The 25,750-nt window shown below is 36.8% G+C and overlaps 1 protein-coding gene across 5 annotated transcripts in view; it reads left to right on the top strand.

Moving 5' to 3' along the window:
• C2CD6 (C2 calcium dependent domain containing 6) overlaps positions 1-25,750 on the top strand; it is a 124,078-nt gene that overhangs the window by 46,811 nt on the left and 51,517 nt on the right. For all 5 annotated transcript variants that reach the window (XM_045078570.1, XM_045078568.1, XM_045078567.1 and 2 more), the window contains 4 exons: positions 5,566-5,671; positions 15,456-15,522; positions 17,722-17,765; positions 19,193-19,558. In XM_045078570.1, coding sequence (XP_044934505.1) covers positions 5,566-5,671; positions 15,456-15,522; positions 17,722-17,765; positions 19,193-19,558 — 583 coding nt within the window. The remainder of the gene's footprint in view (positions 1-5,565; positions 5,672-15,455; positions 15,523-17,721; positions 17,766-19,192; positions 19,559-25,750) is intronic.

Genomic DNA, 25,750 nt, shown 5'->3' with positions numbered 1-25,750 from the left:
ATTCTCTTCTTCTTATAACTATTCTGGAATTTGGCGCTGATAGTTTTATCTTACTCAGTTTTATATGGAATTAATTTTCCTGATTTTTTTTAATAGGAGATATAGTTTAGAAAGCCTCTTGAGCCTCACAGAACTCCCACTATTAATGTTTTCATTTGGTGTTTAAAAATATGAGTTGCTTTCTAGAATTTTCTGGGACCATGCCAGTCAGTGTCTCATGTAAATGGCAAGGGTAAACATCCTTGTTTTTGTTCAGGATCTTTAAAGGCTACACTTCTAGCATTTAATAGTTAAGAACATTTGATTATGTAGGTTTTTTACATATAGATATGCTATACCACGTTAAGTAAATTATTCCACTTGGTTCCAGTTTTCTAAATTTCTTTAAAACCACAAATAGATGTTGTATTTTTGCCAAATGCTGTTTCTTTTTTAATCAGTTAAATTGTATTTATGTTTTCTAATTTTAATTTCAAAATATCCTTATATACCTGGAATAAATCTAATTTGTTCATAATATATTATCTTTTCTCTATATTACTGGATTTTTTGTATTAAAATTATATTTTTAACATTTGTATCTATGTTAATGAATGAGATTATTTTTATAATGTCCTTATTAGGGTTTATCATCAAGGTAGTAATGTCCTCATGAAATGAATTGGAAAACATGCCCTCTTTTCTATTTAATTCATGTCGGTTATATCTTTAGATGACCAAAGTCTTTTTTTAAAAAAATTTTTATTTTTTAAATTTCTTTTCAGTGTTCCAGAATTCATTGTTTATGCACCACACCCAGTACTCCATGCAATACATACCCTCATAATACCCACCACCCACCCTTGATGGGACTTCATCAAGATCAAAAGCTCCCACCTCCACCCCTCCAAAACCCTCAGATTGTTTTTCAGAGTCCACAGTCTCTCATCGTTCATCTCCCCCTCCAATTTCCCCCAACTCCCTTCTCCTCTCCAGCTCCCCATGTCCTCTGTGTTATTCCTTATGCTCCACAAATAAGCAAAACCATATGATAATTGACTCTCTCTGACTTATTTCACTCAGCATAATCTCTTCCAGTCTTGTCCATGTTGATACAGAAGTTGGGTATTCATCTTTCTGATGGAAGCATAATACTCCATAGTATATATGGACCACATCTTCCTTATCCATTCGTAGGTTGAAGGGCATCTTAGTATTAGAAGTCCCAGCAACAGCAATCAGACAACAAAGAGAAATAAAAGGTATTCAAATTGGCAATGAAGAAGTCAAACTCTCTCTCTTAGCAGATGACATGATACTTTATATGGAAAACCCAAAAGATTCCACCCCCAAACTACTAGAACTCATTCATCAATTCAGTAATGTGGCAGGATACAAAATCAATATACAGAAATCAGTTGCTTTTTATACACTAACAATGAAAATACGGAAAGGGAAATTAGAGAATCTATAGCACCAAGAACAATATGATACCTGTGAATAAACCTAACCAAAGAGGTAAAGGACCTGTACTCGAGGAACTACAGAACAGTCATGAAAGAAATTGAAGAAGACACAAAAAGATGGAAGACCATTCCATGCCATTGAATCAGAAAAATAAACACTGTTAAAATGTCTATACATTTTAACAATCTGTACTTTCAATGCCATTCCAATCAAAATTCCACCAGCATTTTTCAAAGAGCTGGAGCAAACAATCCTAAAATTTGTATGGAATTAGGAAAGACCCCAAATTGCAAAGGAAATGTTGAAAAAGAAAAACAAACCTGGGGGCATCACATTGCCTGATTACAAGCTTTACAAAGCTGTGATCACCAAGACAGCATGGTACTGGCACAAAAAAAGACACATAGACCAGTGGAACAGAGTAGAGAGCCCAGATATGCAACCTCAAATCCATGGTCAAATAATCTTCGACAAAGCAGGAAAAAATATACAGTGGAAAAAAGACCGTCTCTTCAATAAATTGTGCTGGGGAAATTGGACAGCTATGTAGAAGAATGAAACTCAACTCTTCTCTTATACCATACACAAAGATAAACTCAAAATGGATAAAAGACCTCAACGTGAGGCAGGAATCCAACAGAATCCTAGAGGAGAACATAGGCAGTAACCTCTTTGACATCGGCCACAGCAACTTCTTTCAAGATATGGCTCCAAAGGCAAAGGAAACAAAAGCGAAAATGAATTTTTGGGACTTCATCAAGATCAAAAGCTTCTGCACAGCAAAGGAAACAGTCAACAAAACAAAGAGGCAACCCATGGAATGGGAGAAGATATTCGCAAATGGCAATACAGACAAAGAGCTGATATCCAGGATCTATAAAGAACTCCTCAAACTCAACACACACAAAACCAATAATCATGTCAAAAAATGAGAAGACGTGAACAGACACTTCTCCAATAGAGACATAAAAATGGCTAACAGACACATGAAAAAATGTTCATCATCACTAGCCATTAGGGAGATTCAAATCAAAACCACATTGAGATACCACCTTACACCAGTTAGAATGGCCAAAATTAACAAGACAGTAAACAATATGTGTTGGAAAGGGTGTGAAGAAGGGGGAATCCTCTTAAACTGTTGGTGAGAAGGCAAGTTGGTGCAGCCACTTTGGAAAACAGTGTGGAGATTCCTTAAAGAATGAAAAAAAAAAAGTTTCCCTATGACCCTGCAATTGCACTACTGGGTATTTACCCCAAAGATACAGAGGTAGTGAAAAGAAGGGCTATCTGTACCCCAATGTTCATAGCAGCAGTGGCCACAGTTGCCAAACTGTGGAAAGAACCAAGATGACCAAAGCCTTTTGAAATTTCTTGGATCAGAAGCTAAATTCCTATTTTTTCTTTTGTTCTGTTGTAGAAAATATCATGTATATATTGGATAATTTATTATGTGTGTGTGTATATATATATATATATATATATATATATAAACACTTTAGATAATGAGACCAGTGTATATACTGAATAACTTCTAAAACTGTATATAGCTTAAATAAACATAAGACTGATGCCTAGATATTTATGATTCAGGTTAAGAAATACAACATTGGGACACCTGGGTGGCTCGGTTGGTTAAGCTTCTGACTTGTTTTGGCTCAAGTCGTCATTTCAAAGTCGTGAGATTGAGCTTTGCAAGGGGCTCCATGCTCAGCATGGAGTCTGCTTGAGATTCTCTCTCCCTGCCTCTCTCCCTCTGCCCCTTCACTCACTTGTACACTCTCTACCTCAAATAAACAGCAAAATCTTTTTTTTAAAAAATGAAAGAAATACAATATTGCTATATTGGAGTCCTAGCAATAGCAGTCACACAATGAAAATAAATAAAAGGCATCCACATTGGCAAGGAAGTTCAACTATCACTAGTTGCAGATGACATGATACTTTATATAGAAAATCCAAAAGATTCCACCTAAAATTGTTAGGACTGCTACATGAATTGAGTAAAGTTGCAGGAGGCAAAAATCAATATACAGAAATCTGTTACATTCCATACATCAATAATGAAACAGCAGAAAGAGACATCAAGGAATCAATCCCATTTATAATTGCACCAGAAACCATCATGAGATACTTAGGAATAAACCTAACCAACGAGGTAAAAAACCTGTATCTGTTTTCAAACTGTAAAACACTGATGAAAGAATATGAAGATGAAACAAAAAAATGGAAAAATACTCCATGCTCATGGATCAGAAGAATGAACATTGTTAAAATATCTATGCTACCCAAAGCAATCTACACATTTATTGCAATCCCTATAAAATACTAAAAGCATTTTTCACAGAGCTAGAACAAACAATCCTCAAATTTGTAAGGAACCACAAAAGACCCCAAATAGCCAAAACAACCTTCAAAAAGAAAAGTAAAGCTGGGAGCATCACAATTCTAGACTTGAAGTTATCTTGTAAAGTTGTAGTGATCAAGGCAGTATGGTACTAGCACAAAAACAGATACTTAGATTAATGGAAAAATGAACCTACAATTAAATGGTCAATTAATCTTCAACAAAGCAGGAAAGAATATCCAATGGAAAAAAGATAGTCTCTTCAATAAATAGTGTGGGAAAATTGGACAGCAACATGCAAAAGAGTGAACTTGAATCATTTTCTTAAAACTGTACCCAAAAATAAATTTAAAACGGTTTAGAAACCTAAATGTGAGACAGGAACCCATTAAAAAAATCCTAGAGGAGAACAGAGGCAGTAACCTCTAACATTGGTCATACCACCTTCTTACTAGATATATCTCCTGATGCAAGGGAAACAAAAGCAAAAATAAACAATTGGGACTTCATCAAAATAAAAAATTTCTGTGTAGTGGAGGAAACAGTCAGCCAAACTACAAGGCCATGTACTGAATGGGAGAAGATATTTACAAAGGACATATATCTGATAAAGTGTTAGTATCCAAAAGTCTACAAAGAACTCATCAAATGCCACACCCCAAAACCAAATAATCCAGTTAGGAAATGGGCAGAAGACATGAATTAGATACTCTTCTAAAGAAGACATACAGATGGCTAACAGACACATGGAAAAATGCTCAACATCACTCATCATCAGGGAAATACAAATCCAAAACTACAATGAAATATCACCTCCATTTGTCAGAATGCCTAAATTTAACAACACAAGAAACAATAGGTGTTGGCAAGGATGTGGAATAAAGGCGAATTTATTCCCCTTTACTAACAGCTTACACCGTTGGTGGGAATGCAAACTGGTAAGCCATCTTGGAAAACTGTATGGAGTTCCCTCAAAAAGTTAAAAGTAGAACTATGCTATGATCCAGCAGTTGCACTACTAGGTATTTACCCAAAGATTACAATAATAATTCAAAGGGATACATGCACCTCACTGTTTATAGCAGCATTAGTAACAATAGAAATTATGGAAAGAGCCCAAAAGTCCACTGACTGATGAATGGATAAAGAAATCTTGCCTTTTGCAACAACATGGATGGAGCTAGAGTAAGCAAAATAAGTCAGTCAGAGAAAGACAAATACCATATGATCTTACTCATATGTGGAATTTAAGAAGTGATCATGGAGGATTAAAGAGAGACAAAACAAGAAACATCTTAACTGTAAAGAAAAAACTGATGGTTAGCAGAAGGGAGCTGGGGGGGAGGGTTAAATAGGTGATCGGAATTAAGGAGCACACCTGTTGCGATGAGCACTGGGTGTTGTATGGAAGTGTTGAACCACTAAACTGTACTAAACCACTAAACTGAAACTCTTATTACACTGTATCTTAACTGCAATTTAAATATCTTTTTTTAAAAAAAAGAAAGAAATAGAACATCATCAATAGCAAAAATGTGTTTTGTATGCCCTCGTGAGATTCCATCTTCTCCCCAACCCATCCTTAGGTAACTACAGCCCTGACTTCTGTTGTAACGGTTCCTTTTCCTTTTGTATTCTTAAACAAAATATTGCTGGTTTGCCTCTCTAAGAAAAATTTTGTAAGTGGATCATACTGAATGTATCCTCTTGTGAATCATACCATATATGTTCTTCTGTCACATTTTAAATGTATAACTCATTTATTTCTTTAGGCTGGAAAAAATGAAAAAAGAATACAGAAATCTGAACACATGGATAGAAAAAGCTAACTATTTAGAAGGAATTCTTAACCCAAAAATGGCCCATCAAGAACTTAAGGTAATTAACATAATTCATTCTCTACATATAACTTCTAATACTTTTTATTTTAAAAAGATTGTGATAATTAAAAGTGATAAGATATTGCTTATTCTTAACATATAAAATGCTATTCATGGCTCATGTACTTTACTATTTTGGTAATGTGACATTAGATAAATATTGACTAATAATTTGTAAGATTTTTGAACAGCTTTGTTAAGATGTAATTCACCTATTCAAAGTATATAATTCAGGGGCACCTGCGTGGTTCAGTGGGTTAAAGCCTCTGCCTTCAGCTTGGGTCATGATCTCTGGGTCCTGGGATCGAACCCTGCATTGGGCTCTCTGTTTGACAGGGAGCCTGCCTCCCCGCCTCTCTCTCTGCCTGCCTCTCTGCCTACTTGTGATCTCTGTCTGTCAAATAAGTAAATAAAATCTTAAGAAAAAACCCAAAGTATACAATTCAGTGGCCCTTACTATATTCATAGAGATGTATGTCGATTGCTATGATCAATTTTGAGATATTCTCATTACCCACAAAAGAAACTCCACGCTCCTTAACCAAACCTCCCAGACACCCAGTTCTCTAGACAATAATCAGTCAACTTTGTTTCTATAGATTTGCTTATTCTAAACATTTCATTTGAGTGAAATGATACGATATATGGTTCTTTTGTGACTTGCTTCTTTCACTTAGCATAGTGTTCTCAGGGATCACCCCCATTGTACCCTGGGTCAACACTTTGTTTCTTTTTACTGCCAAATAATATTCCACTATATGGATATGTACCACATTTTGTTTATCCTCATTAGTTGCTGGACATTTGAGTTGTTCAATTTTTAGCTCTCATGAATAATGCTGTTGCGAACATTCCCGTGCAGGTTTTATGTGAGCATACATTTGTAATTCTCTTGGGTCTATACTGAGGATGAGGATTGTTGGATAATATAGTAGTTTCCTCTTTAACTTTTTCAGGAACTACCAAACTGCTTTCTATAGTGGCTGCACAGTTTTATATCTAACTAGCAATGTATGAAGCTTCCATATCTTCTCCAAAACTTGTTATTTTCCTTTTTTGTTTGTTTCAGTTATAGAACTCTTAGTGGGTTTGAAATGTTATCTCATTGTGGTTTTGATTTGCATTTGCCTGATAACCAATAATGTGAACATCTTTTTATGTGTTTACTGACCTTTTGTATATCTTCTTTGGATAAATGTTTATTGAAATCCTCTGTTGATTTTAAATTGGTTTTTTTTTATTGTTCAGTTATAAGAGTTCTTTGTATTTGGAGTACTAGACCTTTATCAGATATATAAGTAAGGTTTAATATTTAGAAATACAGTCTGACCTTTACATTTTGACCTGGCAATAGGGATTCATAGGAGTTTCAGTGAATTAATAAAAATATTACTAAGATCATAGCCTTGAAATGGTAGTCACAGCATACTGATATATTAATGTTTTTCAATGCCTCATTATAGTTTGGCATAGTGTTATTACCTTAGGATAAGTTAATTAGCACTTATATAGAATTAATATTTTAGGGAAAATTTGAGGGGCTCTTCATTCATTAAAGGAACTATAGACTTCTGGTTCTTTTCTTTTTTCTAATTTTTAAAATTAACATATAATGTATTATTAGCCCCAGGGATATAGGTCTGTGAATCGTCAGGCTTACACACTTCACAGCACTCACCATAGCACATACCCTCCCCAATGTCCATAACCCAACCACCCTCTCCCTACCCTCTTTCCCCTGGCAATCCTCAGTTTCTTTTGTGAGATTAAGAGTCTCTTATGGTTTGTCTCCCTCCTGATCCCATCTTGTTTCATTTTTTCCTCCCCTACCCCCCAAAACCCCTATTCTGCCTCTCAAATTCCTCATATCAGGGAGATCATATGATAATCGTCTTTCTCTGATTGACTTATTTTGCTCAGCATAATACCCTCTAGTTCCATCCACGTCATTGTAAATGGCAAGATTCCATTTCTTTTGATGGCTGCGTAGTATTCCATTGTGTGTGTGTGTGTGTACACACACCACATCTTCTTTGTCCATTCATCTGTTGATGGACATCTAGGTTCTTTCCATAGTTTGGCTATTGTGGACAATGCTGCTATAAACATTTGAGTGCACATGCCCCTTCGGATCACTACATTTGTATCTTTAGGGTAAATATTCCTGTAGTGCGATTGCTGGGTCATAGGGTAGCTATATTTTCAACTTTTTGAGGAACCTCCATGCTGTTTTCCAGAATGGCTGCACAAGCTTGCATTCCCACCATCAGTGTGGGAGGGTCCCCTTTCTCTGCATCCTTGTCAACATCTGTTGTTTTCTGACTTGTTAATTTTAGCCATTCTGACTGGTGTGAGGTGGTATCTCGTTGTGGTTTTAATTTGTATTTCCCTGATGCCAAGTGATATAGAGCACTTTTAATGTGGCTTTTGGCCATCTGGATGTCTTCTTTGCAGAAATGTCTGTTCATGTCCTCTGTCCATTTCTTGATTGGATTATTTGTTTTTGGGGTGTTGAGTTTGATATGTTCTTTATGGATTTTGGATACTAGCCCTTTATCTGATATGTCATTTGCAAATATCTTCTCTCATTCTGTCAGTTGTCTTTTGGTTTTGTTCACTGTTTCCTTTGCTGTGCAAAAGCTTTTGATTTTGATGAAGTCCCAATAGTTCATTTTTGCCCTTGCTTCCCTTGCCTTTGGTGATGTTTCTAGAAAGAAGTTGTTGTGGCCAAAGTCAAAGAAGTTGTTGCCTGTGTTCCCCTCAAGATTTTGATGGATTCCTGTATCACATTGAGGTCCTTCATCCATTTTGAGTCTATTTTCATGTGTGTTGTAAGGAAATTGTCCAGTTTCATTTTTCTGCATGTGGTTGTCCAATTTTCCCAACACCATTTATTGAAGAGGCTGTCTTTTTCCCATTGGACATTCTTTCCTGCTTTGTCAAAGATTAGTTGACCATAGAGTTGAGGGTCTATTTCTGGGCTCTCTATTCTGTCCCACTGATCTATGTATCTATTTTTGTGCCAGTACCATACTGTCTTGAAGATTACAGCTTTGTAATTGAGCGTGAAGTTGGAATTGTGATGCCACCACCTTTGGCTTTCTTTTTCAACATTCCTCTACCTATTGGAGGTCTTTTCTGGTTGCATATAAATGTTAGGATTATTTGTTCCATTTCTCTGGAAAAAAATGGACGGCATTATGATAGAGATTGCATTAAATGTGTAGATTGCTTTAGGTAGCATAGACATTTTCACAATATTTGTTCTTCCAATCCATGAGCATGGAACATTTTTCTATTTCTTTGTGCAGTTTCTTTCATGAGTACTTTATAGTTTTTTGAGTACAGATTGTTTGCCTCTTTGGTTAGGTTTATTCCTAGGTATCTTTTATGGTTTTTTGTGCAATTGTAAATGGGATCAACTCCTTAATTTCTCTTTCTTCTGTCTTGTTGGTGTATAGAAATTCAACTGATTTCTCTGCATTGATTTTATATCCTGATACTTTACTGAATTCCTGTACAAGTTCTAGCAGATTTGGAGTGGAGTCTTTTGGGTTTTCCACATATAGTATCATATCATCTGCAAAGAGTAAGAGTTTTACTTCTTCTTTGCCAATTTGGATGCCTTTAATTTCTTTTTGTTGTCTGATTGCTGAGGCTAGGATTTCTAGTACTATGTTGAATAGTAGTGGTGATAGTGGACATCCCTGCCATGTTCCTGGCCTTAGCAGAAAAGCTCTCAGTTTTTCTCCATTGAGGATGATATTTGTTGTGGGTTTTTCATAGATGGCTTTGATAATATTGAGGTATATGCCCTCTATCCCTTTGAACAGTTTTGATCAGGAAGGGATGCTGTACTTTGTCAAATGCCTTTTCAGCATCTATTGAGAGTATCATATGGTTCCTGTTCTTTCTTTTATTAATGTATTGTATCACAGTGATTAATTTGGGGATGTTGAACCCACCTTGCAGCCCAGGAATAAATCCCATTTGGTCATGGTGAATAATCCTTTTAATGTACTGTTGGATCCTATTGGCTAGTATTTTGGTGAGAATTTTCACATCTGTGTTCATCAAGGATATTGGTCTGTAATTCTTTTTTTTTTTTTTTTTTTTTTTTTTTGATGGGGTCTTTGTTTGGTCTTGGGATCAAGGTAATGCTGGCCTTGTAAAATGAGTTTGGAAGTTTTCCTTCCATTTCTATTTTTTGAAACAATTTCAGGAGAATAAGTATTAATTCTCCTCTAAATGTTTGATAGAATTCCCCTGGGAAGCCGTCTGGCTCTGGGCTCTTGTTTGTGGGGAGATTTTTGATGACTGCTTCAGTGTCCTTACTGGTTATGGGTCTGTTCAGGTTTTCTGCTTCTTCCTGCTTCAGTTTTGGTAGTGTATACATCTCTAGGAATGCATCCATTTCTTCCTGATTGTCAAATTTGCTGGCGTAAGTTGCTCATAATATGTTCTTATAATTGTTTGTATTTCTTTGGTGTTAGTTGTTTTCTCTCCTCTTTCATTCATGATTTTATTTATTTTGGTCCTTTCTGTTTTCTTTTTGATAAGTCTGGCCAGGGGTTTATCAATCTTATTAATTCTTTCAGAGAACCAGCTACTAGTTTTGTTGATTTGTTCTACTTTTTTTTTTTTTTTAATTTCTGCTCTGATCTTTCTTATTTATCTTCTCCTGCTGGGTTTAGGCTTTCTTTGCCGTCCTTTCTCCAACTCCTTTAGGTGTAGGGTTAGGTTATGTATTTGAGACCTTTCTTGTTTCTTGAGAAAGGCTTGTATCGCTATTTATTTTCCTCTCAGGACTGCCTTTGCTGTGTCCCATAGATTTTGAACAGTTGTGTTTTCATTTTCATTTGTTTCTACGAATTTTTTCAATTCTTCTTTAATTTCCTGGTTGACCCATTCATTCTTTAGAAGGATGCTCTTTAGTCTCCATGTATTTGGGTTCTTTCCAAATTTTCTCTGGTGATTGAGTTCTAGCTTCAGAGTATTTTGGTCTGAAAATACGCAGGGAATGATCCCAATCTTTTGGTACTGGCTGAGACCTGATTTGTGACCCAGGATGTGATCTATTCTGGAGAATGTTCCATGTGCACTAGAGAAAAATGTGTATTCTGTTGCTTTGGGATGGAGTGTTCTGAATATATCTGTGATGTGCATCTGGTCCAGTGTGTCATTTAAGGCCTTTCTTTCCTTGTTGATCTTTTGCTTAGATGATCTGTCCATTTCAGTGAGCGGGGTGTTAAAGTCCCCTGCTATTATTGTATTATTGTCAATGTGTTTCTTTGGTTTTGTTATTAATTGGTTTATATAGTGGACTGCTCCCATGTTAGAGGCATAGGTATTTACAATTGTTAGATCTTCTTGTTGGACAGATCCTTTGCATACGATATAGTGTCTTTCTTCATCTCTTATTATAGTCTTTGGCTGAAAATCTAATTGATCTGATATAAGGATTGCCACCCCAGCTTTCTTTTGATGTCCATTAGCATGGTAAATTGTTTTCCACCCCCTCACTTTAAATCTGGAGTGTCTTTGGGTCTAAAATGAGTTTCATATAGACAGCATATTGATGGTTTGTTCTTTTGTTGTTTTCTTTTTTATCCATTCTGATACCCTGTGTCTTTTGATTGGGGCATTTAGCCCATTTACATTCAGGGTAACTATTGAGAGATATTTAGTGCCATTATATTGTCTGTAAGGTGACTGTTACTGTATATTGTGTCTGTTTCTTTCTGGTGTGTTCTTTTTAGGCTCTCTCTTTGCTTAGAGGACCCCTTTCAATATTTCATGTAGGGCTGGTTTGGTGTTTACAAATTCTTTTCATTTTTGTTTGTCCTGGAAGCTTTTTATCTCTCCTTCTATTTTCAGTGATATCCTAACTGAATATAGTATTTTTGGCTGCATATTTTTCTCATTTAGTGCTCTGAATATATCATGCCAGTTCTGTCTGGCCTGCCAGGTCTCTGTGTAGATCTGCTGCCAGTCTAACATTTTTACCATTGTATGTTACAGACTTCTTGTCCCAGGCTTCTTTCAGGATTTTCTCTTTGTCATTAAGAGTTGTAAGTTTTACTATTAGATGACGGGATATGGACCTATTTTTATTGATTTTGATGGGAGTTCTCTGTGCCTCCTGGATTTTGATGCTTGTTCCCTTTGCCATATTAGAGAAATTCTCTACAATAATTTGCTCCAATATACCTTCTGACCCCCCTTTCTTCTTCTTCTGGAATCCCAATTACTCTAATATTGTTTCATCTTATGGTATCACTTATCTCTCAAATTCTCCTCTCATGGTCCAGTAGTTGTAGTCTTTCTTTTGCTCAACTTCTTTACTCTCTGTCATTTTTTAAAAATCACTAATTCTATCTTCTTCTTTATTTATCCTAGCAGTAAGAGCCTCCATTTTTGTATTGCACCTTATTAATAGCTTTTTTGATTCCAGCTTGGTTAGATTTTTGTTCTTTTATTTCTCCAGAAAGGGATTTTATTTCTCCAGACAGGTTTTCTCTAATATCTTCCATGCCTTTTTCGAGCCCTGCTAGCACCTTGAGAATCATCATTCTGAAATCTAGATCTGACATATTACCAATGTCCATATTGATTGGGTCCCTAGCCTTCGGTACTATCTTTTTGTGTGTGGTGAGTTTTTCTGCCTTTTCTGTCGTTTTATCCAGATAAGAATATATGAACAAGAGAATAAAATACTAAAAGTGTGTCCAGAACCCCAGAAAAATGTACGCTAACCAAATCAGAAGAGATCTCAAATTGTGGGGAAAAGAAAGGGAATAAAAATAAATTAAAAAAAAAATTTTAAAAGGTATGTGCACACACATTATAAAAAAATTTATATATATATAAAATAATAATTAGATAGATAGATAGATAGATAGATAGACTGGTGAATAGAGCAGAGCCACTCACTTGATTTTGGGTGTATTTTGATCTCTTAGAAGAAACTACCTCCCTGCAATATGTGCTGTCCACAGCACTGGGTGTGGTGCATAAACAGTGAATTCTGGAACACTGAAAATAAATTTTAAAAATAAAAAAAAATTTTAAAAAAGGAAACTACCTCCCAAAATTTTAAAGAAAGAAAAACTTATCTATATATATATGAAAATAAGGGTAAACATGATGAAGGGATGGAATATGACTATAAAGATGAAAAATTTTTTAAAAGAATCCTAAAGGAGGAATTGATAAGTTGTTTGGAAAAAGAAAGAAGAAGAAAAAGGTGGGGGGGTAGAAAATGTGCTCAGGCTGGAGACTAGAACAAAGCCCTGTGCTAAAGTTAGGGTATATGTTAATCTATTGGAAGAAATTGTATCCCAAAATTTTTTCAAAGAAAAAACCCTATATGTATACAAAAAATAAAGTTAGACACAATGAAGGATAAAAAGACAACTATCATATGATTTCCCTGATATGAGGAAGTGGTGATGCAACATGGAGGCTTAAGTGGGTAGAAGAATAAATGAAACAAGATGGGATTGGGAGGGAGACAAACCATAAGTGACTCTTAATCTCACAACAAACTGAGGGTTGCCGGGGGGAGGGGGTTTGGGAGAAGGGGGTGGGATTATGGACATTGGGGAGGGTATGTGATTTGGTGAGTGCTGTGAAGTGTGTAAACCTGGTGATTCACAGACCTGTACCCCTGGGGATAAAAATATATGTTTATAAAAAATAAAAAATTTATAAAGACAAAAAAAAAAAAAAAAAAAAAAAAGAAATTTAAAAAAAAAAAATAAAAATAATGAAGATTCAAAAATATTTTTTTTAGAAAGGTACTGTTAAGATAAAGTAGTTAAAAAAACATTAAAGAGGAAAGAGGAAAAAAATTAGAATAAGAGAAAAATAAAATTTAAAAAACTAATTAACTTTGCTAGACTAAAGAATCATGGGGAGAAAGCCATGAATTCCATATTTTGCTTTCCCCTTCTCTGGATTTCCATTGTTCTGCTTGATCAGTGAGCTTAGTCTTGGCTGGATGTTCTTGTTGATCTTCTGGGGGAGGGGCCTGTTGAAGTGATTCTCAAATATCCTTGCCCAAGGTGGAATTGCACTGCTCTTGCCAGGGGCCAGGGTAAGTAATCTGCTTGAGTTCGCTTTCAGGAGCTTTGTTTCCTGAACGCTTTCTGTAGAGCTCTGAAGGATGGGAATGAAAATGGCAGCCTCCCAATCTCTAGCCTGGAGGAGCCAAGAGCTCATGGCCCCATTCCTCAGTGCACCCTCAGAGGAAATGCTCAATCATTCCTGTCTCCCTGGTCTCCAGCTGCGCTCTGAGCTCACCCAGCCTGTGACCAAGCATTTCTGTCTCTGGCACACGGCCCCATTTGGAGTCTCTAACCCAGCAGATTCCTGCTGCTCCGCTTTTCCAGTGGATGAAGGTGGGTCTCCCTGGATCTGCCACTTGTGGGGTCCCTGCTCAAAGAGCAGTGGTCTGACTGTGCTGTGGATCACAGTTTAAGGTAACCCCAGGCTGAGAGCTCACTCCTCGGCTCTGCCTCTGTAGCCGGCTTCCTTGCTCTGATACTTGCAAGCTCTGCTACTATCAGAAACCCCTGATCCTTCTGTGACCCTGCAGGAGCTGAGACCACCTGTCTCCACAAGGGCTCCACCCCTGCTTAGCCTCTGGAGTGATGTCCCTCAGTGGAGCAGACTTCTAAAAGTTCAGATTTTGTACTCCATTGCTCCACCCCTTGCTGGGACCTGGCCCCTCCCCACCACGGTCTGTCTTCCCATAGTTTTGGATTTTATTTATTTTTTTTTTGAGACTCAGTTTGTTGAATGTTTATTATGTGCCCAGGCACTGTTTCCAAAAAGTATTTTAGTTATCAAGAGAATGAGGTAGGCACTATTATTTTCATTTTATTAACACAGGAACTATTGCATCAAAGTTAAAAGAGTGGCCTAGGTTTAAAAATGGAGAGCAAGGATTCTAAGCCAGGCCTTTCTGATTCCAGTCATCCATCTCTCCATCTGTCCATCCATCTAGAAAGCCAGCCAAACATCCATCCATCCATCCAGTACTTATTTATGATTCTCAAACTGAGGTGCATTTAGAAAGCAGCAATTGGAAAAATGTAGTTAGTAGCCCAGGATAAATAATGGCTCATCTTCTTAGAGTGTTGATTTTACTTGATAGTTTGGAGAGAAGGAGAGGGTAACACATCCTCCACATGTCCTATCTTTCAGAAAGTGGTTGATTTTCTGTTTCTAGAATTGCTGCTCTTCTTCTCTTCAGTCCCCTTTTGGGTTTGTAGGTGTTTGGAATGGTTTGATAACAATGTAGATGTCATCTTAGTCTGCTACTCTTCGGACATCTTGACTCCTATTTTTGGTTCTTATTAAAAGATCAGTATTTTGTAAGAGTCAATGATCACTCTACCTTATAATTCCTCTTGGAATATTTTTAAAGATCCACATCAGTTTGTAACTCATAATGGTTTCCAATAAAAAAGTAATCTGTTTTCTGGGGGTATCCTCTTTTATCTCTTGAAGTTACAATATTATGTCATTTATCTCATAATCTTTTTCTCTGATATATTTGTCACTCAAATACCCCATCAGTTCTTGGATAGCTAGCTTCTCCCTGAAACATTAACTCCTTTCCAGGATATACTTCTCTTTAAAATAGTGCTGTTTGGATGGTTTTCCTCATAAACCCATATTCTTCTGTAAATTCTAAAGTACATAATAAAAGAAGCTATAAAGGCAGATTGACTCTCTAAACATTTCTCCAATATCTTTTTTTTTCTTGTTTCTAGGAAACTGATACTGAGAAGTTACTAAAAAGCCTACGTGAAGCAGAGTCTGAAGTTTTTGAAGCATCGGGTTAAGAAACTATTCACATTTGTGTTTATTATTAAGATAATTAAAAAGAGGATAGTTGTATCACAAAAAGAAAATGAGTAATTCACTTTAAGTGGATTTCATTTTTTGTTTGAAATAAATATGCTTCTCATAGTTTTAGTATGTACTATTTATTTTGTTACACTCCAAAGAAAATACATTGACCCAATTAGGAGCTGTTTGGTTTTTTTTTTTTTTTTAAAGATTTTATTTATATGAGACACAGCATGTGTGTGAGCAGGGGGAGGGCAGAGAAAGAGGGAGAGAATCTCAAGCAGACTTTGTATTGAGTTTGGAGCCCAATGTGGGTGTTGATCTCACAACCCTGAGATCATGACTTGAGCCAAAACCAAGAGTTGGATGCTTAACCAGCTAAACCACCCAGGCACCCAAGAGTGTTTGTTTTTCTTTTTTAAAATTCTCCTTTCCTCATTTAAGGACAAGAAAAAAGTTAAATCTTTTTTATATTAATCTTTCACTATAATCTGTGAAAAAGTATTTTTCTTAAACATTAGCTATAGGGCTATTGGTCTCTTCTAAGTAGAGGTGTGGTTGTGTGTGTGTGTATGTGTGTAAGGAAGGATAGAGAGAGGGAAATGGGAAATTCAATTAGCATTAAATTTGAGAACTTTTTACAAATTATCAGTAAGATAATGGAAGATATTGTTTGGCATCCTTTTAAAAAATCTCCATTAAAAATTCATTGAAAGTAAGTTAAAATAGTTGCATAAACTATATCTGTAAAATCTTGGATTCTGCAGGTGTTAAATAATAACTTATTGTTGTAAGACTTGTGCCACAAGTTACTTTCCTACTTCCTTACTTCTACTTCCTGGCTACCTCAGCCTTTGATATCTTCATTTCATAACCTCTGAGAATCAGCCAGCCTAGCAGAGCTATGGTGTTTTTAGCCTACTCTTTACCTTGAAACGTTCAATTTTCAGGTGTAGGAGAATCACAATTTCCATCTTCAGTATCATTGTTGAAGATTTGAGGTTAACATGCCTTAGTCACTGTTGGTTGCCAATTTTTTTCTTTCTTTCTTTCTTTCTTTTTAATCTGAAGAGTTTATTTCAAGTCTAGTGACTTCTTTTTTCTGGTATTCCTCTAGCTTCTTATAGCTTCAGCTAACATTTATTGACCACTGTGTTGCAGACCTTTACCTAGATTATATAAATCAGTCCTCACAGCAGCCATTTGATGGTGCTATTATTTCTTTTTAAGATTTTATTTATTCATTTGACAGAGAAAGAGAGAGATCACAAGTAGCAGAGGCTTAACCCACTGAGCCATCCAGGCATCTGGAGAGTGCTATTATTATTTATCCGTGTTTTACAGATTAGAAAGCTGAGGATCAGAAAGATTAAGAAACAAGTCAGAAGTCACATAGCCATCAACTGGATAGGAATTAAATTTAAACGTTGTCCATTTGACCAAACAGATTAAGCATTTAGCCATATTGCTGCTCACATCTTACATGTACTTGTATCATACCTGTAAGATAAGCATTATTAATCTTATTTTACATATGAGAAAACCAAGGCTCAGAAAAATGGGCCAAGCTGACTACAGTCACATAGCTAACAGTGACCATAATAAATTTTGTGTTATTAGACTTAATACATCCCTTTGTTATTAGACTTAATACATTCCTAGACTTAATACATTCCTTTGTATCTCAAATTTTTATTCTGTCTCCTTTTAAGGTTTTCCTTTTCTACTTGCTAAATATATAACCTTTATATTCATAGGAAAATGAATCAATCAGCCTCTTCCAAATGGTCCTACTTTGTCTGCTTACATGCAACTTTATTCCAGTCTCTTCTTCCAATCCCAACCTTATTACAGACCATCTGGGATTTATTTTATTTCCTTTTAACTCATAGCAGAATATACTGTATATATGTTTTTATATCTTACATTGATGGATCTGAAATCTTACCACTTAATGCATGTATTCATTTTTATCTCTACACTTTTTCAATTTATAAATCCCCTATCTTCCCAGAGATTCATCAGCCTGTTTTTACTAAATAGTATTTATGTTTGAATAACTGCTTTGATTTAAATTGTTCTTTGTTCTTGTGAGAAAAATTAAAATAGCATTTTATTAGTGTACATATGTTTAAATGTGTTTGTTTTATAATATAATAATGAAATACTCTATTAATTTATTAACAGATTTCCCTTTTGTAATGGAGGAAGCTGAAACTGTTCCAAGTGAGGTAAGGGAACGTGGAAGAGAACTTCTAATAGTCACTATTTTATAAGGGGATGAAACATTTATAATGAAAGAAATATTTATAAATGGGGAAAAAAAAGCACCCAGAAAGTTATTCAGGTTTTTACGGTCATTTCTGTTGTGGCACTGTTTCTACAGTTACATTATTTATTTAATTAAGTTACACTCTTAAAAGGGAAATTACAACATAAAATGATAATATTTTAAAATACATACAAAGATAGGGGACAAAAGATGTTGATAAAGAGAAAGTGAGCAAGAAGCAAAAGTAAAAGCACGAAATTCTGCACAATGACCTTGGAAGTGGATGCTACAGACGTAACCATGTTCTTTACTTTCTCTATGGATTTATAATCTATCTTTAAGATAGAAGCAAAAATAGAGTTCACATAGTATTTGATTTAATGATATTTTCTTTGTGTTATTTTGCTATTAAAATTTCCCTTATTTTTATTTTTTAAAAAAAGATTGATTTCTTTTAGAGTGTGCACATTTGAGTGCTGGAGGAGGGCAGAGAGAAAGAGAGAGAGAGAATCAACTGAATGCAGAGCTTGACATGGGGCTCAGTCCCATGACCCTGTGGTCATGACCTGAGCTGAAATCAAGAGTCGGACACTCAATGGACTGAGCCATCCAGGCAACCCTAAAATTTCTTTTTATTGTAATATATTGGTGTAGCATAATAACAGCAAAATGTTGGACTGAATTATCTTTTTTAAGATGTTGCTGATTTATAAAATCTGAATATATGAGAACCACTGCATTATAAGGTGTAATTGGGGCACCTGGTTGGCTCTGTTGGTGTAGTGTCTGCCTTTGGCTCAGGTCATGATCCTGCAGTCCTCTGATCAAGCCCGGCATTGGCGGGGGGGGGGTCTCTGCTCAGTGAGGAGTCTGCTTCTCCCTCTCCCTCTGCCTGCTGTTCCCCCTACTTGTGTTCTCTCTCTGTCAAATAAATGAATACAATCTTTTTTTAAAAAGCTGTGTGATTGGGGCACCTGGATGGCTCAGTGGGTTAAGCCTCTGCCTTCCGCTCAGGTCATGATCCCAGGGTCCTGGAATCGAGCCCCACATCGGGCTCTGTGCTCAGAAGGAAACCTGCTTCCTCCTCTCTCTCTGCCTGCTTCTCTGCCTACTTGTGATTTCTCTCTGTCAAATAAATAAGATCTTAAAAAAAAAAAAAGCTGTGTGATCATTTTAATGAATAATGTTCTATAGTCCATGGTTTCGTGCAAGTGAAGAGTTTAACTCTTTCAATAAGGAATGTAATAACTGATAGATATTGAGGGTCACTTTTTATGATAAAGGATAAGGGTACAAATGATTTTTTAAGTCCAGTTTTCTTAGTTTTAAATATTTTCTAGTCAGTAGTGATTAATTGGTAGCTTGCTTTATTGATATATTTTCTAGTTGCTGGATAATGATGATAAGAAAAGCCTGACTCTACCAACTCTGAACCAGTCAAATCAAGATAATTCAAGGGCTGTTGCTTCTGAAAGTGATGAGTCAACAAAGCAAACAGATGAATCAACAAAGCAAACAGACGAGTCAACAAAGCAAACAGATGGATCAACAAAGCAAAATGAACCAACAAAGCAAACTCCATGGCCTGTCATTCCTATCCTGACAATAACAGACCAGAACCAAACATCACCTCTAGAAGAATACCAATCAAAAGCTGCACCAGAGGGGGGGAAAAATATGTTCTTAACACCAGATGTAAAATGGAAAGATAGATATCCAAAGCTTTTAAAAACAGACTCATCTTCATCAGAGGTAAAATTGAAAACTAGCTATATATATCCAGGTAAAATAAAGTGGAGGAACTTAGAGTCATCACCAACAGAACTTAGATGGCAAAGCAACAATTTAAGCTTAGCTAGAAAGAAGAGCACAAGCTTAGTTTCCCCAGATTCAAAATCCAAAGGTAGGTCTCAAACCCAAGATCCAGAGGAAGACCTTGTATTAAAAGTATAAGACTAGGGAAAACAAAATAATTCATTTAAAAACAACAAATAAATCGAAAATGCATTCAAAAGTCCCCAAGTGGAAGTGTGTCTAAGTATACTAAACATTCCTACCCTACTTAGATTCAAGTAAGGAGGGAAAAAAACCCTTGAAGGAAAAGCAGAGTGATGTGAGATACCCGTAGTACAGACTACTCTCATGGATGGGTATAAAATTCAGCTGAAAGTGTAACAATAGGGAGATGTAAATTCAAAGGAAATTCAAAATCTGGGGAAATTATTTCAGTGGAAATTTTTAATAAAACTGTTAGAGAAAGTAACATTCTTATTACAAATAATTTTATAGTTTAAAATGAGAATGCTTTGAATATAAATTCAAAGGGTTAAACCACTTTTCAAAATGACAGTTATTCTACTTAGATCTTTACTTCTTATTTGAATTACTATTATACGTAGCTCCTAAAGCAGTGTAAAAATGTATACTAGTCAATGGGTAAACAATCTGAATTCTAAGTAAGGTTCTGTCTCCAAATACTTCAGCAAACTTGGGCATCTAAACCTCTAAACCTATTTCCTCATTGTTGAATGGTGGATCATATCAGGTCATTTCTAAATCCTCTTCCAAATTGTAAGATAATTTCATTAAATATCTATAGTTGGGGAATTATTCTTTTTTAAATTTAATTAGTTTGATAGAGTGTCTGTACAAGCAAGGGACTCAAGTGACAGGCAGAGGGAGAGTGAGAAGCAGGTTCCCTGCTGAGCAAGGAGCCCAGTGCGGGCCTGGAGCCCAAAATGGGGCTGGAGCCCCATGTGGGGCTCAGTGCCACACCCCAGAGATCATCAGCTCAGGTCATGATCTCAGGGTCCTGGGATCAGGCCCCGAGACGGGTTCTCTGCTCGGCGGGGAGCCTTCTTCCCCCTCTCTCTCTGCCTCCCTCTCTGACTACTTGTGAACTCTGTCAAATTTAAAAAAAAAAAAAAAAAAAAAAAAAAAAAAGAGCTAGGCATGGAACAAACACAGGGTCATTTCTACTGAATTCTGTTAGTTAAAGCAAGTCTCATGCTCAAGCCTGATTCAGTATGGGAAGGGACTGCAGAAGGGCCGGAATCTTAGAAAGTGATGTTCATTGGGGCTCACATTTGGAGATATAACTGCCGCAAATTAACTATCTCTACCCACAAGTCATTCATGTGCCTCCCACATGCAAACTATATTTACTCCCCTTCTAAGATCCTTGCCTCATAGTATTGCTGCATCAGGCTTGGCCTTGAAGTACAGAATTTGAGCATCTCAATCAGATCCAGGTGGATGAGGCTGCTTAAGTATGGCACCTCTCAGTCTTAAAATCTGAATTGAAGAGACCAGTTATCTGTGTCCTGTGTACACGGTGAGTAAGGAACAGGAAAACACATAGGCACTTATATTCCAAAGGTGGAAAAAGGGAAAAGTGAAGCATACAGCAGTGAGTGAGTGAGTCATGGTAATTTTGAAGCTCTTGCCTCTACCCTCGTGGCTTGGCTTTACCTTCTCTTTCCATGAGAAAGAGCTTATATTGGTAACTGAGTAACTTTTCAGCCTCTGTCTTCTCTGTAGAAAGCCGAGGGCCCAGGGTTCAGAAACCTCTTTCCATTTAAATTGTCTCTGTTCCTGTCCCAGATGCTATGATTCTTAAAGAATTTGTGATTTCCTGTATTATCAAGTTATGATCTTAGCCAACTGTTACACTTCTGAATATCTTTAAGACAAGCCACAGTTTATCTTTGGTTGAGAGCCAAGGTGCTGTAGTACAATATCCTTAAGAATCATAGAGGCTCAGGGTGCCTGGGTGGCTCAGTGGGTTAAGCCTCTGCCTTCAGCTCAGGTTATGATCTCAGGGTCCTGGGATTGAGGTCCTGCCCGGGGTGGGGGGGAGGGGGAGCCTGCTTCTCTGCCTGCCTCTCTGCCTACTTGTGATCTTGCTCTCTCTCTCAAATAAATAAATAAAATCTTTAAAAAAAAATAAAAAAGAATCACAGAGGCTGTCCTAACCAGCCGAGAGGATCTAACAGGCTATCCTAAGATACTTAGAATATATTTTGTTTAGTTGAGTGGGTCTGTGAAACATTATCTTAAAACATTTTGAGATCTGGGGGCACCTGGGTGGCTCAGTCAGTTAAGCGGCTGCCTTCAGCTCAGGTCGTGACCTTACAGTCCTGGGATCAAGACCCATGTCAGGCCCCCTGCTCAGCAGAGAGCCTCCTTCCTCTTCCTGCACCTCTGCCCACTTGTGCTCTCTCTTTCTCTCTCTCTATCAAATAAATTAAAATATTTACTAAAAAAAACCTTTCTGAGATCTGAACAAGAGAACTTACAGTCACACCCTTGTGATCTTGACCCTGAAACCACATTTTCCTGATTGGAACCCAATCAGTGAAGTCAGGAGGCAAGGATTTCTGTCATTGGTTCAATGGCTTAACAATGTCTTTAAAGACCAGGAACAGGCTCTTACCTTTCCTCTTTTTCATGTTCATGCTTGTCACTTTATGATCACAAGATGTTTGCTCTAGTCCTAGGCATCATATGTAAATCAAGGCAGGTGAAAGAATGGGAGGTTGAGCAATCATGTTCTAGTGCCTGCGGAAAACTAGGATTAAGGAAGATGAAATTGGGTAATGTGATACCACTAAACTTTTATTAATTTGTTGAATTTAACTGCCTTCCTTATGCTATCAATTTCATTCATGAAATGTAAACCCTTGCATGATGATTGATGGAACTGGTGGGAAATATTCCATGATCTCTCAAATTCATTATCTTTGCTAATTCTTCTCTTTGAATCAACCCAACTCATGCATATATGAAATGCACCTTTACAATTAGTTTATCCGATTTCTTTTTTAACTCAGTAATTTTTTTCACCTAGAAGTTTGTCTAATCTAATTCATCTGTGAATTCTTCAAACTAATTAAGACTATAAAAATAGAGATAAAAAATAGTTTCCATGATTTTTGGAGTAGGAGAACTTTTCCAATTAATCAAAGTAGACCTTCTTTTGAAACAGGTAATTTTTAAATTTCTCATCATTTTTCTCTGCTCCTATTGTTCTCTGGAAGATCTGTTTGTCCAGTAGTATCTGAGATGGATTTTGTCAGAGGTAGTTTACTTAAATCCTTCCTTTCCAGAAAAAGAAAAGGGAGTCATTTTATATTTTTAATGGCTTTAATATTGCTTAGGCTTTTATTTGCCTATGAGGAACAGAAATATATATATAAAATTAGAAACAATACATATCAGAGAACATCACTGAATTTTCAGTGTTTTCATATTCATTGAGCCAACATTCCTTGACTTAGCTGGGCACCCTAGACTAATTGCATGTACTACGAGCTTGAAGAAATGTGTGTCTCTACTGAGGAGCAGAAGGTTCTGTCCACTTTCTTCCAAGTCAGTCTTCACTTGAATATGGTAAATTACAGTTTCGTTAGCCTTTTAATCTGTTTTCATCTTGACCATAATAGAAACACTTTTGGACAGTTGAGCACCCGTGCTTATTTTCTGTCTGGTCCCCACCTAGGTCTGCTGTCTGCCCTTCTTTGTTTTATGCCCCAAGACGATGACTGCTATGGAATGCCTTATGAGACTGTCATCCTGGCTGATTTCTTGTTAGGTCCGGGAAATGGCAAACACTGGCAGAACATTGGAGGTCGATAGGGAAAGAAAGGTTGAGTTTTTCCGTTCTACTGTTTACCTGCCTTGCTGCTGTGGTTCTGACAACAAATTTTCCTTCATATCTACATCTTCAGCTGAGTGGCCCCAGCTCCATGACTACAGCTATTACCAGACTTTGCCTGGAGTGGTAACATCTTTTCAGTGTTTCCCTCAACATTCATTATTGGTTCCTTATCCATAAATACACTTTCATTAATAGTAGGTCTTTTTTGGTTGAACCATTTTAGAGGAATACTAATTCCTGCCCTAACTCTAACTAGTAATATTCCCAGTTTTCTGGTATGCATGCATATTTTCCTCTATTTTTTTAGCTCTGAAATTTTTTTAAATTTGCAGTATAGTTGATACACCATTTCCCGCGTTTTTGTTTTTTTGCTCATTTCACAGCAGCTTTGTATTGAAACGTTCATTTTTATCTGAATGCTCATTATGCATTTTTAAAGTACAAAATTGAAAATGATGTGTGCTTATTATTAAAATTCAAGCAATCCCCCCCAAATGTAAGAAAGAGCCATAATTCTACCATCCAGAAATTACCAGTTTTAATATTTGGTGGCATCATTTCATAAATCTTCCCATATTTTTGGGAGACATTCTCCATGGTGCTTCTGAGAGGTATAGGATTCTTTTCCTGTAACAATCAATTGCATGTGATCTTGTTATCTGGCTCACTTTGCATTACTTTGGGAATCAGGCTTAGGGAACTGATGTAAAAATGCTTATACTCTGGCTGCTGTGATTGCTCTGAGTAATAAACTTTTGTTTCTGATCCAGGAAACTCATTTCTTCTATCAGCCTCCATGAAACTGTGGCAAGCTAAATAGTTAGCTTACAAGCATGGTACATTCTTGACAGCTTTGGTGACAATATGGGATACTGAATGAAGGACCAGAACCTTGTGGTCTGATCAGTTGCATTTGGGGGAAGCCCACAGGAATTGGTGGAAAGTGATGATCAATTTGTATGATCAGTCAGTCAATAAATAGTCCTTAACTCTAGACTATTGAAGAGATGGTTGCAAGTTAAGTGTTGGAAATTAGGCTTAAAAACAGCTGCCTGAACAGTTCCCTGGATGTTGCTAATTATCCTCAAGTAGGGAGACTTCCTTGCCAGTCTGATGATCCACCTCAATATCTGTCCCATTTTAACAATTAGTCCTAAGGTCAATCCTGAGTGAGCAGAGGATTCTGCTCTTAGACAAGAGTTACAGAGTTGCATTCCTACACTCAGGATCATTGAGTAGAAATTCATGACTGTTATGGACAGAAACCAAACGAATCATTAAAACTTTGGCTGGTTTTCTTGGGAGATGAGGATGTAGGCTATATAATATCTATAACAGAAGGATGGCAATGGCTGGGCCATCTTAGGAGGGTAAGTATTCCTGAAGTATATGGTGATAATCTTGTATCCATTCCGAAATAACAGTGAGAGATCTCGGTTTTTTGTCTTGAGTTCTGGCTGCTAAAAGATTTGTCTATCTTGAGACAGACAAACCCTGGTGGGAAATCATAATAGGCATTGACTAGTGCTTGGGCACTTACTACCTCAAATTGTGTACACAACACTGATGACGATGATCCACTGCCTCAAAGCAACAGACCCAAAGAAATAGAAATTCTTGAAGTCAGCTCTGGTGCTGTGGACAGCTCCCTCAACCCTTATGTTGAAGCCAGGGAAGAATTTGAGATGTCATCATGGTAAAGGGACCGCAGATGCCCTCGACTGAAGTGGACTTCACACATCATTACTGTGCAAGCCAAGCAAGCTTAAGTCATCTGAGGACATACACACCTCATGGACCTATCGAGAAAGCAGTGTGGCTACAGCTCTCAAATAAAATAATTCCCAAAGGCAAAGTAGATGGTGTCAACTATGAAGACCTTGTTGCCTTATATAGACTGTTGGACAGACCAGCAACATTAGAAGTTCATTTGATTGAACTGCGAGTTGCTATTACATCACTCCAAACCGAAAGTAAACATGGAGTCTTATTAGATGGCATGGAGTGGCCTCCTACTTCTGAATACCTTGACACCTTCCTTTCCTCTTAACCTGATCCCAGATGCGTTAAAGAGAAACATGATTTAAGGTGGAGCCAAGATCTTCCTATCCCTAAAGGGGATAGAAGGTTCTATGCAGCCACTGCACTGGGGGAATTTCAGAGAGGTTAGGGACCCAATGTTTTATGGGTTTGTTGGTTAGGAATGTTCAAGTCTCTGTCTTATCCAGATCTATGGAAGAAAAAATAAGCTGGATTCAACTTACAGGGTTGGGGCAGTGTTCACC

This window comes from Mustela putorius, unplaced genomic scaffold, assembly GCF_011764305.1.
Source record: "Mustela putorius furo isolate JIRA1106 unplaced genomic scaffold, ASM1176430v1.1 tig00000275_pilon_pilon_pilon, whole genome shotgun sequence".
NCBI lineage: Eukaryota > Metazoa > Chordata > Mammalia > Carnivora > Mustelidae > Mustela > Mustela putorius.
The sequence above is the reverse complement of the archived record's forward strand: the minus strand, read 5'-3'. Positions and strand labels throughout refer to the sequence as shown.